Here is a 17,368-nt window from a genome sequence, read left to right as displayed (position 1 = left end):
TCCAGGTGGAGAATTTTGTACATCAATTTAAATTTTCTTTCACATACAAATACGATGGCAAAACATATCAATTAATCTGTCTGAAAACTCAGCAGACTTAGCTACTTGACTTGGAGATGAACTTGAGTGTCAGATGGCACAAGCCATTGAATGTTTTGCAACAGTTTGATCCTGTAAATTTTTCTACAACATACACCAAAACAATATTATTTAAACAAGGACTATTGAAATCCTGCATCCAAATGTTATAATGTCACTGGCTTGGAGAATTCTGGAATAGTCTCAATAGCATGCAAAGCTGTTAACTTTGCTTTCTCTTCCAGGATAAAAGACCATATCACAATGCAATTTCAACTTAGTCCTTTGGCTCCTGTTCCTTCAAAACAGGATTCACCCAATCAATGCACCATATTTAGATATTTATAAGCAAAATTTCAAATTATGTTAAATTAGCAGACAGAAAATATCAACTTTCATGTTATTAAAAGGCTTACTGACATTGATTATTTTCCTCACATACCTTGGTCTGTTTCTTTTCTGTTGCATACACAATGGAGGTGCAGCAAACCTCAGCAAGCTTGCGGCCCTGTCCATAAAATGACCAGCAGCAAATCTCATCTCCTAAGACGTCCTTCATGAAAAGCACTCTTCCATTAAATCTCAGGGACAGTTTGTCGAATAGTTCAACATTCTTTAACAAATTGTCATCAGAGTTGCTGAATAAACAAAACTCAATTTAAATAATTGGTGATAATGCACAACAGCAATGCAGTTGTTTGAAGCCTTTTACCACATTGTGGGCAAGATCGTGAAAACGTGGTTAGATGCTTGGTGAGTATTTCATAAAGTTATATCAGATAAAGCAAATCTATTTTTATAGTTCTAACTTGGAAAACTAAGTATAATTCAAAGTTTAAATTTTAGTTTGATTTTGTCAATAAAAACAAGAATGAACAAAATGTTTAAAACTGACTACATGCATAATTTGGAAACAAAAATGGTTATGATCTTTTAGGATGTTAGGCTAGTTTGAAACTTATCACCCAAGTAAGATTTACTTTGGTGGTTTGGGAAGATCTATATCACAGAACCTCTTGGGCCACAAAACTAAGTTCAAAATCAATATCTGAATCAGCTTGCATACATCTCAAGGAATTGATCCAAACAGATCTTGACATTCTGATTTAGTATTTAATTATGCGATGGGAGCATCTGCAACCAATAAAGTTCAAACTTTAAACAATGATACAAATTATCAGGGCCTGAATATCACTATCTGAGTATCCTTCTACTAAATTTAATAGCATTTTTTGGTCTAATCTTGTATTTGTCAAAGAGGAGAAGGTATGATTATGGTATTGTTCTTTTATTTTAGCAGTAGTGTATGCTCCCGTAACTTTCACATAGTCAGTTATTGACTTTTTTCTTAAATTGATGATTACATCCATGTAAGAGTAGCAGATGCATAGAGATTGCAAGATCAAATCAGACCCATGATTTAAATAAAAGTTACTAGGAAAAAAAACAGCATTACATCCAAATGATTTTAGTGTATTTGCACAGGTCACAGGGCAGATTCTTCTTATGCAAGCAAATTTACTACAACAGTTTTTCTCCATCTGCACAGCCTGCACCGTGACAATAGCTGTATTCATCCCAGTTAAATGGCAATCACCCAGTTACGTGAATGTGTTTATTTTTTTTATTCTTTAAAAGTGACAGGCACAGGAAAATTTATTAAGAACTGTGGGGAAAGGACAGGAAGTAAATGATGCGAGGGTGGGAAAAAGTAGTTAAAAATATTTAACTGTTTTGGAACAGAACTGCCCAAAATTGAGGAGTTTTAGGAACAGCTTCTTCCCCTTTGCCCTCGGATTTCTGAATGGACAATGAACCCATGAACACTACCCCACTATTTTGCTCACTTTCTGTACTTACTAATTTCTATTATTTCTTATTGTAATTTATAGCATATTTTATGTATTGCACTGTACTGCTGCTGCAAAATAAATACCACAGCGATATTAAACATGATTCTGATTGACAACTATATGCCTACAGTGGTTGGTAAATAGCACTCTGGGAGCCAGTTGCAAGAAGCTGCGTTGCTTGAAAAGCAAATGGTTAACAGTCTTTAAAGGCCACCTGATCCTATTTCCATGTTTTACACTGTAAAAGTTTTATAGAGACTTCTTAAAGAGTGAACTAAACCTTACATCATTTTGCTTTTCCACCGTTTTCCAAGTATTTCCTGAAAACTGTATTAGCATTCAAGTGCTAGATGCATTTCAAAGTAAAAAATTTAGTATCCCAATTGGGAGTAGCATGGTAGTATAGTGGCTAGTGTAACACTTTACAGTGCCAGTGCAGCGGGTTTAATACCCACCACTGTTCGTCAGGAGTTTGTACATTCTCCCTGGGACCACATGGGTTTCCCTCTGGGCGCTCTGGTTTCCTCCCACATTCCAAAGATGCACGATTAGTGAGTTGTGGGCATCCTATGTTGGCACCAGAACCATGACAACACTTGCAGGCTGTCCCAGCACAATCCTTAGACTGTGGTTGGTCACTGACACAAAACAATGCATTTCACTGTATATTCGAATGCACATGACAAATAAAGCTAAAATTTTTCTTGGGCGGCACGGTAGTGTAGCGGAGTGGTTAGTGTAACAGAATTACAGCGCCGGTGATGTAGGTTCAATTCGCTGCTGCCTACAAGGAATTTGTACATGGTCAGAATGACCATGTGGGTTTCCTCTCACATTCCAAAGACATACGTTTTACTTAGTTAATTGAGTGTCATAGATTTATTGGGTTGGAAAAGGCCTGTTACTGTGTTGCATCACTTAAATAAAAATAAAGACAATAGCACAACAGGACCATTGTGTTTAAAGTGACAGCACAATCTGAAGCAGACTAGATCATACCTAGTGTAGGAATACTTGTTATTGCTCCTGTTATGTAGCAGCTTCACAACAGGCTGTTAATAAAGAATACAGGTAGTTAGTTATTACTAATCAAATCTGACAAAATATAATCTTCCAATATTAAAAAAGCACAATAGTCTTGTGACCTTAGCACAACTTTCAATAAGTCTTTCTTCCTCCTTGAGAGAGGTAATCATGGGGATCATGCAAGCAACTTCACAGCATTCATTCTTTTCCTGAAAGAAAATCAAATCGTTATTTCAGAGTTCAAGAAAGTCAAACTTTTCTTCACAAGGACAATGGTATGTGGTTGCTATGGTGATCAAAAATCTGACTTTAGCCAAGTACAGCAAATGCGAAAAATATTCCCGCTGCCCAAGACAAAAGAATTGTGTTTTAATCCTGGGTCACGTGAGGTGCAACATTCAGTGCCTTGCTGAGAGAGGAGTTTGTCAGCTGCAGGACTTCAACTCAAGATCTACAGATGCTGGAAATCCAAGCAACATACACAAAATGTTGTCGGAACTCTGCAGGCCAGGCATCATCTACGGAAAAGAGCACAGTCGACGTTTCAGGCCGAGACCCTTCATCAGGACTGGAGGAAAAAAATGAGGTCAGAGCATAAAGGTGAAGGGAGGGGAGGAAGAAACACAAGGTGATAGGTGAAACTGGGGGAAGGAGTGGTGAAGCAAGGAGTTGGGAAGTTGATTGGTGAAAGAGATACAAGGCTAGAAAAGGGGGAAATCTGATAGGAGGACAGAAGGTCATGGAACAAAGGGAGAGGAACACCAGAGGGAGATGATGGGCAGGTAAGGAAATAAGGTGAGAGGGGGAAATGAGAATGGGGAATGGGAAAGGGGAAAGGGCGCATTACCAGAAGTTCGAGAAATTGATGTTCATGCCATCATGTTGGAATGGGAATTGGAAAGGGGAATTAAAAGCAGGATCTCCCAGTGGTGACCCATGTTAATTCCACTTCCCATTCTATCATGTCAGTCCATGGCCTCCTCTCCTGTCGCGATGAGACCACACTCAGGTTGGAGAAGCAACACCTTATATTCTGAGTAGCCTCTAACCTGATGGCATGAACATCGATTTCTCGAACTTCTGGTAATGTACCCACCCCTCCCAATCCCCTTTTTCCTCTCTCACCTTATCTCCTTGCCTGCCCATCACTTCCCTCTGGTGCTCCTCCCCCTTTTCTCTTTCATGGCCTTCTGTCCTCTATTAGATTACCCCTTCTCCAGCCCTCTATCTTTCACCAATCTCCCAGCTCATTATTTTACCACTCTCCCCACCCCCCAGTTTCACCTATCACCTTGTTTCTTCCTCCTTTCCCTCCACCTTCTTACTCCGACACCTTATTTTTTTAAACCCCTCCAGTCTTGATGAAGGGCAACGGACCCGAAACACTGACTGTACTCTTTCCGATAGACGCTGCCTGGTCTGCTGAATTCCTCCGGCATTTTGTGTGTTGCTTGGACTTCAACTCTTCGGTTTCATAACAGTAAGTGATTGAGATTCCAGTAAATATGATGTTTTTCTATGTTTAAAAGGAGAATTTATAGAGTACTTAATCTCATAGGTATCAGTCTCGGTGACCATCTACATATTTGTAAGGTCATAGTAAAATACAATTATAGACACTGCTTGATTTGCTTTCTCCTTTCTCTTATCTTTTACAATAGTTATGTCCTGCGATGGGCTTTATTCCAAGAAATTAATTCACAGGATGTGGGCATCATTCAAGGCCAACATTTACTGCCCACTTCCTAACTGCTCTTAGTTTGAATGGTTCATTAGGCTGCTTCAGAAGGTAGCTAAGAATCAAGAGTCACATACTGACTAGATGTGAGAAAATGGCGACAGATTCCTTCCCCGAATGCTGCTTAAAAGGCTAAGTTTACTTAATGAAACCAAATTTAAATTTTCCTATCTGCCATAGATGGAATCTGGTATTAGCTTGCCTGGTATTTTACGTTAAAAAACCACACACACACAAACAGGACCTTTGGCCCACCAAGGACTACATTCCAGGAACTCAATGTGTTAAAAAATTTTTACCTTGCATGTTGTTGCTATCCTCTGAAATGGATGTAGTTTAGTTTTGCAAAAAAAATCAATGCAGCAACTTATAACAAAGCAAATGGATTTCACAATGGCTTAATATTATTTTGCTTGGACCTCAAGTTGATTGCAACTTCAACTGAAATCCTTCATTCACTTTTCATTAGCTGAAAATCTTATGTGAAAAGAGGCAGAACCATGTTCCACAATCCGCATCATTAGTCATTGTATTTGAGGTTTGAAGATGACAAATACACAGCAAACAAAATGCTCAATTATGTAGCAGTCATACTACAGTGAATTTAAGGGTGTGGTCTGTCATTGTGAAAACATTGGAAGCTTCATTGAACATGACATCATAACATTGCTTTCATCTGGGATTTGGTGCTTAAACAGACGAGTTGAAGTTTCACAACATGTTTACTATCAGGACATGCAAAAATATTTTTACATCTTCACAATAAACAAATTATATTGAGTATTTAAAAGTTAAAACCAAGCATTTTTAAAATTACCTGTAAAGCTGTCTGACAGACATCCACTAGGCCTTGAATAAGGTAATATTTGGCTTCTGCTAATAGTTCCTTTATTTCCCGCCTACTCTTTGGAAGGATAATTGAGTCATCCCTCAGGTAGTTCAAGACAGTGCCAAAATGTTTCCCACAACGATCAATAAGAATCCATCCTGTGGGGAAAAAGATATTTTAAAGATATTTACATATAAGAAAAAAAATTACAAATTAAAGGAGCATTATTCAAGAATAATTTAAATCCTAATTTTCTTTTATACACCTGAAAGCAAGGGTCCACCACCTGTATTATTTAAATGCAAACTTAACACTGCTGACAAAAAGCTACTCAAGCTATTAAAATCTATGTACAGCCTGCTAGGTTTTGCACAATTGCTTGCTTGGTGAGATTTCCCAATATTTCTTTATACCCCTTATCTGCACTTCATAAAACACTACAGTAAAGTACAGGCCCTTTGCCCATGATGTTGTGCTGACCTTTTAAACATATTCCAAGATCAATCTAACCCTTTCCTCCTACATACCCCTCCATTTTCCTATTGCCATGTACCTGTGTAAGAGTCTCTTTAATGTCCCTAATGTATCTGCCTCTACCACCATCCCTGACAAGGCATTCCATGTATTCACCACTAACAAATTTACCTCTGACATCTCCTATTGTTGAGTATCTTTCCTCGCGGGCATTCACAGCAAATGCAAGAAACACAATAGAATCAATGAAAAACTGCACTCAACGGGACAAACAACCAATATGCAAAAGAGAAATTATGCATATACAGAAAGAGAGTAAATAAACAAAGTTAATGAGATGAGTCCTTGAAATTGATTCCATAGGTTGTGGGAATAGGTCAGAGTGGCAAGTGAAGTTACCTCCTCTGGCTCAAGAACCTGATTGTTGAGGGGTGAAAACTGTTCTTGAACATGATGGTACAGGTCCTGAAGTGCCTGTACCTTATTTCTGATGGCAGCAGTGAGAAGAGAGTATGGTCTGGATGGTGGGGGACCTTGAAGATGGATGCTGCTTTCCTACGATAACACTCAGTGCAGATGCGATCACTGGTGGGGAGGGTTCTTTTACCCGAGATTGACTGAGCCATATCCACTAATTTTTATAGGTTTTTCCATTCAAGGGCCTTGGTGATTCCATACCAGGCCGTGATGTAACCAGTCAGTATACTCTCCACCACACATCTACAGAAGTGTGTCAAAGTTTTAGATGACATGCTGAATCTTCGCAAGCTCTTATGTGGAGGTGCTGACGTACTTTCTTTGTAATGGCAGTTCGTGCTGGACCTAGGACAGACCCTCAAATGATAAGTGAGGAATATCAAGTTGCTAACCCTCTCCACTTCTGATGCCCTTGATGAGGACTGACTCATTGACCTCCAGTTTCCTCCTGACATCCATCAGCTCCTCAGTTTTGCTGACATTGAGAGGTTGTTGTTGTGGCACTAGCCAGATTTTCAATTTCTCTCCTACATGTTGATTTGTCACCATGTTTGATTCAGCCAACAGTGCTGTCAAACTTAAAACATGGCATTGGAGCTGTACTTAGTCTCATGGCCATAAGTATAAAGTGAGTCAGCAGATTGCTAAGTACACAGCCTTATGGTACATCTGTGCTGATATAGACAGGAGGAATGTCGCTACCAATTCGAACTGACTGGGGTCTTCAAGTGAGGAATCGAGGATTCAGTTGTACCAGGAGGTAGGGAGACCAAGGTATTGAAAGCTTATTGATTAGATTCGAGGGGATTGAATGGCAAGCTGTAGTCAATGAAGAACATCCTGATGTTTGCAACTTGGCTGTCCAGATATTGCAGGGTTGAGGGAACAGCCAATGAAGTAACACCTGCTGTTAACCTGTTGTGATGGCAGGCATCTATATACTACTAAAACTCTCATGCTCTGTTTGTGACCTCCAATTAGCACAAATGGTGCATTACAGCAGCACTTTTTTTGGCTAAATCGAATTAAAATGCGCTCTCCTACAGAATGCAGGCAAAGTTCAGGGTTATATATTCGTATAAAATTGCTCATTCACCAAAATAAACAGGCTCCCTTTTAACCCAAGACCCGATCGGCCATCATGGAAATCGGGACGCGACAGCCCAACGCATGCGCATGGCCAGTCTCAGCAGCGACCCCTACTGGAGCAAAAGAACAGGGCAGCTCTATTTCAAGGGGTCACAATTCTGTTAATCACCATCAGCATGTGCAGGATTGGGACAGATATAACTGCCACCCATCAATAAGAGATAATTAAATCTTATTGTAATGACGTACTTCGAGACACCCATAAAACCCTTTGCTGCAGTCAAAGGACAGCGGTGACTATATCACGTCCATTGAGGAGAGTGCCAACCACATCATCGAGAATAATCAGCATCCTTTGGTGTTACTGCTTCGTATCTTCTATCCAGCATTAGGGTAAAAAAATGGTCAGCCTAATTATGCCACGTGGAGGGAAGGGAGATGTTATGGTCAAGAGATGATGCCAAATGTTGTCGGGAAGCGGCAAGGAGAGGGAGAGAACAAGAATTGGATGAGGCCAGGGCCGCACGACTCCAGGATCAAACAGTCAGGACAAAAAAAAATGAAAGAAGAACAGAGGAGGAGAGGCATGCACGTCTCAACAACAAACAGCAGAAGAGATGAAGAGACGAGGGATGAAAGGACTGCATTGTCTCTAGAATGACAACAAGAGGCACAAGGGTGATAGATAAACCAGAAATAATGCCATCAAAAGTGTCCTTCGTTAAATGAGCAGCAGCTATATTTGCTTTGCTACTTGTCGTTCTTCTTTAATAAACTGAGGTTTTCTACTTCAGTTTCCAAAGCAATGCGATACCAATAGCATTCAGGAAAACTTAATGTTCATTCTGGTCACATCAGACTGCACTACCCTTCTCTCAAAGGGTGCCCCAATAGGTCACCCTGTTGTCTAGTATTTCTTATATGCTACATCATCTGACTCTATTCCTCTACACAGATGTCACCTGACCTGCTGAGTTCCTCCAGCATTTTGAGTGTGCTACATTAATTGTCAGTGTTTAACTCGCAGCTATTATTACAGTGCTGGCGACCTGGGTTCAATTCTGCCGCCTTCTGTACAGAATTTGCACATTCCCCCATGACCACGTGGATTTTCTCCTGGTGCTCTGGTTTCCTCCCATAATCCAAAAGCAAATGGGTTAATAAGTTAATAGGTCATAAGGGTGTAATTGGGTGGTGGGAGCTTGTTGGGCTGGAAAGGCCTGTTAGTATGCTTTATTTCTAAAATAAAAATAAATAAACTACGCAGGGAATACTGAGGGACAACTGTTTATCAAATAAGCATGGTTGTAAGATGGAAGCAGATCACATGAGCAGAGGTAAATTTTGATGGAGCAGACTTTAGGATAATGTTCATAAAGAGCAAAGAATTAAACTGGCAGGTTTGTTAAATTAATTTGAGTTAAGATAAGTACATACCACCAGACCAATGAACATAGAAATGAACTTAGACCTCATAGAAACATTTCAAATATTGAAAGGCATGGACAGAGTGGATGTGGCAAAGTTGTTTCCCATGATGGGGGAGTCTTGTACGAGAGGGCATGACTTAAGGATTGAAGGGCGCCCATTCAGGACAGAAATGAAAAGAAATTTTTTTAGTCAGAGGGTGGTGAATCTATGGAATTTGTTGCCACGGGCAGCAGTGGAGGCCAAGTCATTGGGTGTATTTAAGGCAGAGAATGATAGGTATCTGAGTAGCCAGGGCATCAAAAGTTATGGAGAGAAGGCAGGGGAGTGGGACTAATGGGAGAATGGATCAGCTCATGGTAAAATGGCAGAGTAGACTCGATGGGCTGAATGGCCGACTTCTGCTCCTTTGTCTTATGGTCAATGAGATAGCATTTCACTGCTGTGACGTGAAAACTAATGGATTGGCTCCTTTTTCATACAACTTTATGATTAAGTGGATGAAAAATGGTCAGACTAAGGCCCAGAACAGGACAACAACCTCCTTAGGACCTCACCTCTGGATATTTAAAACCTTCCCTTCCTCAAGTTTTAACCCAAAAACTGCAACTAAATGTGATATGGTGCATCTATTTTCCAGTTTCCATGGTGAGGCATGGCCTTTGGCTCTTCACATACATTTCACAATTTAGCACTGTTGTTTTGATTGGTTCCTACCTTATCATTCCTCCAATCACAGCAATCCGTATAATTTGTATCATTATGTATCTGTGCACAGGTTTCCATAGACTGCAAACAATGACTGATCACTGTAATATTATAACTGATAAGTTTGCATAATTGTATGGGTCTAGAAGCTTTGTATGATGATTTAATGACTTTATAACTATTTTCTCACTCTAAGTGCCAAATAATCCCATGATTATTCCTTAAACCTCACAATCCATGCAAAAATAAGACACAGCTACACACATAAAGCGTTGGAGAAACTCAGGAAGTCAGGTAGCATCTATCGAAAAGAGTAAACGGTTGATGTTTCAGGCCAAGACCCTTCTTCAAGACCGAGAAGGGGAAGATGCCAGAATAACAAGGTGGCTGGGGGGGGGGGGGGAGGGGGGGGAGGTGGTTAGGCAAAGAGACTAGCTGGAAGGTGATAGCCAGATGGGTGGGAAAGGTGAAAGGCTGGATAAAAAAGAATTTGACAGGAGAGGAGAGTGAACCATAGAAGAAAGGGAAGTGGGGGTGTGGTGTACCCAGGTGAGAAATAGTAAAAAGGAATGGGGGGGGGGTGCGGTGCAGAGATGAATTTGCTTATTGGAAGGAGAAATTGACACCAGGTCAGAGGCTACCCAAACAGAAAATAAAGTGTTGCTTATCCACCTTGAGGGTAGCCTCATTTTGGCAGAAGAGGTGGCCATGGACCAACATGCTGGAACAGGAATCATAATTAAAATGTTTGGCCACTGGGAAGTTCCACGGATAGAACAGAGGTGCTCAATGAAGTGGTCCCCTAATTTATGAGGGGTCTCACCAACGTACAGGCTGCATAGGGGGCACCGGACACAATAGACGACCCCAGCAGATTTGCAGGTGGTGTGTTAAAACTCTTTAGATGGTGTGCATATGATACCGAATTCCTTCCCAACAGAGGAGATAAAAGATTTGAGCTATAGATAAAGAAAGGTCTTACAACCTACCTCTCATTTATAGATAAAAGAGTATTACAAAGTTTCCAAATCCTGCAGGACAAACATGGCCTAGAACATAATGACTTTTTTTAGGTACCTTCAATTACGAAACTATGTTAACCAGAGTTGTAGATATACAGACCTATCAAAAGTAGAATTAGAATTTTTCAAGATTCTGAATTCGGCTTGCAGTTCAATACCTAGTAAATCAGTTTCTCGCCTATATAATGCACTCTCCCATGCTAAAAATGTAAATACACTGTATATTAAAGAGAAGTGGGAGAAAGAAGCGGGGTTGGTACTTTCAGAGGAGGCTTGGGGGAAAATCTGCAGCTTTCAATGGTCCTCGACTAATTCTTTGACTTGGAGAGAACATTGTTGGAAAAACATTATAAGATACTTCAAGACCCCATATCAGGAAAAATATAAAGATACAAATGTGATGTGTTGGAGAAGGTGTGGCTCCAAGGAGGCGAATCATTTTCATATTTTCTGGGATTGCCCTAAATTAAGTCTATTTTGGGAAGGTATTCATAGAACATTAGTTAAGGTACTTAGGTCCCAGATACCTCTGAACTTTGAGACGCTCTATTTGGGGCATGTATTGTTCCTTGAACAGATGGAAGATATAAAGTTGCTGCAGGCCCTCTTAGCGGCAAGTAAGAAATCAATCACTAGAAAATGGCTAAATCCAATACCACCTACATTAGAAGATTGGTACGAAATTATCTTGGAAATATTTAAAATGGAAAAGTTGACTTACTCCCTGAGAACTCAAAAAGAAACATTTTATCAAATCTGGAATAAATGAATTGAATATATAACCCCAATGCGAGCAGACTTTAGATGACTCTCCTAATGATTTATATTGCTCTTCTCATCAACACAGTAATATTGCTAACGTAAACACCCCTAGTCTAAATGTTTGTTTTTTTTTGGAAAATAGAGAATTAACACAAGTAAAGGGAAAGATTTGGGAAAGGGATAAAAAAAAATGAAAAAATTAAGTAAATAAGTACATAGGGATTGGATAATTATGTCTGCGGGCAGGAACAAGCATGAACAAATTGGGATATAAACACCTACAATGGTTCGTATATAGGCTTGTATGCAACATTTTGGACCAGTGGAAATGGTCCAGAAGGGTTGTATGGAAACTATTATTACCATTTTTCTTAACAACTAATTTCATTACTTAGCCTAATAGGTTAGATTTACCACAGTACATATTTATCTATTTAAATGTTTATTTTCCTTTTATATCATCTCAATGTGTACTTAAGAATGTATAAATAATTGTAGTTTTATACATATAAAAAAATGGAAAAGGTTATATGTGTGAAAAAAGTACATGATAATTGTGAATTCCTTATCCAAATAAAAATAAAATTAAAAAAAAAATTAGTGAGGGTTTTAGGGGACAGGCCAAATTTCTTTAGTTTTCTCAGGAAGTAAAGGCACTGGTGGGCCTTCTTGGCAGTGAACTCTGCTTGGTTGGACCAAGTCAGGTCATTTGTGATATTGACCCCGAGGAACTTAAAGCTTTTGACCTGTTCCACTTGCGCACCACCGATGTAAATGGGGTCGTGCGGTCCGCTACTCCTTCTGAAGTCAACAACCAATTCCTTTGTCTTGCTGACATTGAGGGATAGGTTATTGTCTTTGCACCATGCCACCAGGTTCTTAATTTCCTCTCTGTACTCAAACTCATCATTACCCGATATATGGCCTACAATTGTTGTGTCATCAGCAAACTTATATATTGAGTTTGATGGAAACTTGGCTACACAATCATGGGTGTACAGTGAGTACAGCAGGGGGCTGAGTACACAGCCTTGTGGGGCACCGGTGCTCAGAATGATTGTAGAAGAGAGCTTGTCCCCTATTTTTACAGCCTGGGTCCTGTCTGAGGAAGTTGAAGATCCAGCTGCAGATCTGAGTGCTAAGGCCCAGGTTCTGGAGCTTAGGAATCAGTTTATTTGGAATGATGGTATTAAAGGCAGAGCTGTAGTCAATGAAAAGGAGCCTTACGTATGCGTCTTTATTCTCCAGGTGTTCTAAGGAGGAATGTAGGGCCAGAGAGATGGCACCTGCTGTTGACCTGTTGCTCCAGTAGGCAAATTGCAAAGTGTCAAGGTTGACTGGTAGGTTGTGGTTGATGTGTGCCATAACCAATCGCTCGAAGCACTTCATAGCAATTGATATCAGAGCCACAGGTTGATAGTTATTCAGGCATGCCACCTTGCTCTTCTTCGGCACTGGGATTATCATTGCCTTCTTAAAACACAAGGGCATCTCAGACTGAAGCAAGGAGCAGTTGAAGATGTCAGTAAACACTCCAGCGAGCTCACTTGCACAGGCCCGGAGAACCTGTCCTGGGACGCCATCTGGGTCTGTCGCCTTCCTTGGATTTATCTTCAGGAAGGCCCTTCTAACGTCCTCCTCGGTGATGATGAATCTCGATGCCACCAGGTCCGGTTCATCCGGAGGGAGCGGGACGCTCCTTTTCTGTTTGAATCTTGCGTAGAATACATTAAGTTCGTCAGGAAGAGAAGCGCCACAGTTATTGATATTCCCAGCCTTTTCTTTGCACCCAGTGATCTCATTTAGACCCTGCCATAGTCTATTGGCATCCTTTTGGTTAGCCTGGGCTTCCAACTTGGCTCGATGTTGCCTCCTGGCACCCTTAATGGCTTTCCAGAGTTCACGCCTGGATTCCGTGTAGTGACTTTGCGTGTGCTGTCCCGAGCAAACTGCCCTGTCCACTATCCTATACCCGAGAAACCCTTCTAAAGCTCCAATCTAGCAAAATCAAGATTAACAACACCCTGGCGAAGCTACTGACCCAGCTGGAGACCACCGCGCCAGAACTGCTTATTAAACTCTGGACTGCACCTGGACCCGACCAACGAGGTCCACCACGTTCCCGGAGACTCGCGGTCTGCTACCGTGCCGGAGCGCTTGGAGACACAGCCCATTCCGACCAGCACCTCTCCGGAGCAGATGACCACATAGAAGTGACGGCGGAGACCTCAAGGTGCCCCAAACGCTTCCCCGAAGTGACCACCGTAAAGTCCCGTTGGTGGCCATCCACAGCTGCCGGAAGTGAGGCCTCCGCCGCCGATCTCGGAAATTGAGCCCGAGGCTCGGCTGGAGCAGAGGCCTCCGCAACTGTGACTCGGCTTAAGGACTTGTTTCAGCAAGGAACCCGGCCATCCGGGATTAAGTGTCAACTTCAGGGCCCGACCCAATCGACAGCCCGGGCCCCCGGCAGCTGGAAGTGGCAGCGGAGCCACCCCCGTTACTTGGCCTGACCCGAAGCGCACGGGAATTGACAGACTGCAGCTTTATCTTATAGCATGCACTAAACTTCCATTTAAAAACCACAAAGTTTTTAAAACCACCTCCTGCATTAATTTCCAATTATTTTCACTTGCATCATTTCATACACTGGGGAAGACAATTTTCCTCCAAGAATCCACCATATTAGAAAAACAAGGATTAAAAGGCCTTCTACCCCTCGCTCACATTTTAATACATTACCACACTCTCCTCTGCTGCAATCATGGTGATGACCAATGTCTGTGGGAAATTTCTGCACAGACTGGTTTCCCTTTGATAACACATCAAAAGTATTTTAATTGATCGAGGCACTTCGACATACCCCAAAACTGTGAAGGGTGCTGGACAAATACCAATAGTTAAAAGCCTTCTAAAACAATCCATAAAAATGCATTTACCTTCTTTGTCAGTCAGTACTTCCATTCTTCCACTAAACATTGCCTTCAGCATGGTGTCGTGCCTGGTTAAAATCTGAACAGTGGTATAGTACAGCGAGCCTCCAACATTTAACCTGATGTACTTGTTCCCCATGCTTCCTCCTTTAAAGCTGATGGCCTTGGGTTTCGCTCCAGAGGGAGGACAAGGTGATGTTAAGCAGGTATCCCCAGACATCTCTCTCTGAAGATAAATGGTGACTCTGCACACAGTCGGTTTAATCCGTCCCTCCGTGGTTGGTGTGTGCGAGCCGGACAAAAACGAGTCAAGGTCTGGTCACGTTCACTGGTGTTCATAACCTTTGCACCACTGAAAATAAGAAAAATTTTAGCAATGATCATTAAAAGATGATAAACAACATTTTGCACCCATTTGAAAATGTGTTTGCAAGACTATATTATGCACCTTTAAAATAACCCCAAAGCACCCAAGTGATAGGGTCAGGCACAAGCCAGAGATCCCCAAGTTGTTCTGCCATTCTGATCTTTGGCTTCAACTTAATTTTGTTATTGGATCCCTGGTATTGACTCCATTATGGAGTAAGAATCTATCTCAGTCTTCAATACACTGTACTCAGACTGGTGGGATTTGAAGAATTCTAAAGATTCATAACCACACAAGAAATTTATCATCTCTCAAGGAGACAACTTATTCTGAGAAATTGTCCTCTAATTCTACACAAAACATCTTTAAGTATTTATCATTGTAGAGCCCCTTCCAGAATCACGTGCATCAATGCAGTAATCTTGCATCCTTCTAAATGTCAGAGAGCACAAGCCCAGACCATTCACTCACCCTTCACAGCACAATGCCAGCACTTAAAGCTCAAATCCACTGACCAAAACAAAGTGCTATCTATTCATTCCCTGAACCTTGCTGTGTGCCAGGTCTATCAGATTTCCTGAGCTAGCTTCTTTCTTCATTATTGAAATTGGAGTTCCAGGTTTTGCTGTGTTTCGCTTGTGTAACTCCCGGTTCGGCTAGCGGCTTAATCTAGGGGAAGACAGCCCTTGGCCAGACCAAACTGTCCCCGTTCAGTACCACAAAATTACAAAGAGTACATAATGTGATTAAACGATTGAGCTTTATAATTCTTAATTTGACCATATGGTTAGTAAAGAAACAAAAAAAAAGGGCTCATTCTCTTGAAACAGTCTAATGCCCAACGTTGGAGCTCATGGTTCTGTTCATTTGTTCCCCATCGACCTCCTCTGAGTGTAACTGACCCTTGGACTCTAACTCCAAGTCTACTCCATCCAGCGGTCTACCAACTCTCTCCATCTGCATCTTCTCGCCTCATCTCTCCCTGGCAAAAGACCGTGAAATCCCTGCTCCCAGACCCACAAGAAAGAACAGCACTCCTCTCATTGGATAGCATACATTCCAAAGCCCCATTATCTCTAGTCATAACCCAAACATTGCTGCTACAGAGAAACCAGTACCTTAGCAGCGAAACATTAGGGAGGCCATTACACTAGTTATAAATAATATATCTATGTACAATAATCCACCATCTTAGAACCCTTTGAAAAAACATCACAAGAATTCAGGGTACGTTCACAAAGCATGATTAGAAATCAAAAATAAATTCACATTTAAAAATTGCTATAATTACATATTGCTTGGATCATGGCCTCCTCTACTGCCACGGTGAGGTCATTCTCAGGTTGGAGGAGCAACACATCATACTGTCTGGGTAGCTTCCGACCTGATGGCATAAACGTCAAATTCTCCAAATTCTTACCCCTCCCCTTCCCACTTCAATTCCACACTCTGCCCCCCCTTACCTCTTCGCCTCACTTGCCTATGACCTCCACTTGGTACCTTCTTCCCTTTTCAATCATAGCCCACTCTTGTATATTAGATTCCATCATTTCCCAGCCCTGTATCTTTTCCAGCCATCGCCTCACAGCTTCTTACTTTCTCCCTCCGGAACTCCTACGTAGCTTCACCTATATCCTTCCAGCTTGTACTCTGCTCCCACCCGCCCCCCCCCCCACACACACCACCTTATTCTGGATTCTTCCTCCTTCTTTTACAGTCCTGATGGTTGGAGGAAAGTATGGGGGAATGGGGGGAAATGCCATAGAGTCAGAAAAGTACAGCAAAAGAACAGGCCCTTTGGCCCATCTAGTCCATGCCAAACTATTTAAACTACCTACTCCCATCAACCTGTACCAGAGTCGTCCATACCCCTACCATCCACGTACCTACCCAAACTTCTCTTAAACATTGAAATCAAGCTCACATGCACTACTTGTGTTGGCAGCTCATTCCACTCTTATGACCCTCTGAGCAAATACATTTCCCATGCTTCCCTTAAAATTTTCATCTTTCACCCTTAACCCATGACCTCTAGTTGCAATCCCACCCTACACCAGTGGAAAAACCCCCATCTATATCCCTCAGTTGTGTATATCTCTATCAAATCTACTCATAATCTTCTACATTCTGAGGAATAAAATCCTAACCTATTCAATCTTTATAACTCACGTCCTCCAGTCCAGGCAACATTCTTGCAAATTTTCTCTGTACTCTTTCAACCTTATTTACACTGTTCCTCTAGGTAGGTGACCAAAACGGCACATAACATTCCAAATTAGGCCTCACCAACATCTTGTACAACTTCAACATTACATCCCATCTTCTGTACTCGATACTTTGATTTATGAAGGCCAATGTGCCAAAGAACTTTCTTTATGACTATCTAACCGAGATGACACTTCCAATGAATTATGGACCTGTATTCCCAGATCCCCATGTTCTACAGCACTGCTCAGTGCCCTACCATTCACGATGCAAGACCCATCCTGGTTGGTCCTATCAAAGTGCAACACCTCACAAATTGACTGCATTAAATTCCATCTGCCTTTTTCAGCCCATTTTTCCAGCTGGTTTCTCAACAGTGTTA

General features: G+C 41.4%; 1 protein-coding gene across 4 annotated transcripts in view; it reads right to left on the bottom strand.

Moving 5' to 3' along the window:
- Nucleotides 1-17,368, bottom strand: part of LOC134337102 (BTB/POZ domain-containing adapter for CUL3-mediated RhoA degradation protein 2) — a 31,015-nt gene that overhangs the window by 7,365 nt on the left and 6,282 nt on the right. For all 4 annotated transcript variants that reach the window (XM_063031945.1, XM_063031944.1, XM_063031946.1 and 1 more), the window contains 5 exons: nucleotides 14,421-14,766; nucleotides 5,513-5,682; nucleotides 3,077-3,166; nucleotides 2,931-2,983; nucleotides 521-716 (listed from right to left, as the gene is read on the bottom strand). In XM_063031945.1, coding sequence (XP_062888015.1) covers nucleotides 521-716; nucleotides 2,931-2,983; nucleotides 3,077-3,166; nucleotides 5,513-5,682; nucleotides 14,421-14,634 — 723 coding nt within the window. In that variant the 5' untranslated portion in view covers nucleotides 14,635-14,766. The remainder of the gene's footprint in view (nucleotides 1-520; nucleotides 717-2,930; nucleotides 2,984-3,076; nucleotides 3,167-5,512; nucleotides 5,683-14,420; nucleotides 14,767-17,368) is intronic.

The sequence above is a fragment of the Mobula hypostoma genome, chromosome 23 (genome assembly GCF_963921235.1).
Source record: "Mobula hypostoma chromosome 23, sMobHyp1.1, whole genome shotgun sequence".
In the NCBI taxonomy this organism is placed as follows: domain Eukaryota; kingdom Metazoa; phylum Chordata; class Chondrichthyes; order Myliobatiformes; family Myliobatidae; genus Mobula; species Mobula hypostoma.
The sequence above is the reverse complement of the archived record's forward strand: the minus strand, read 5'-3'. Positions and strand labels throughout refer to the sequence as shown.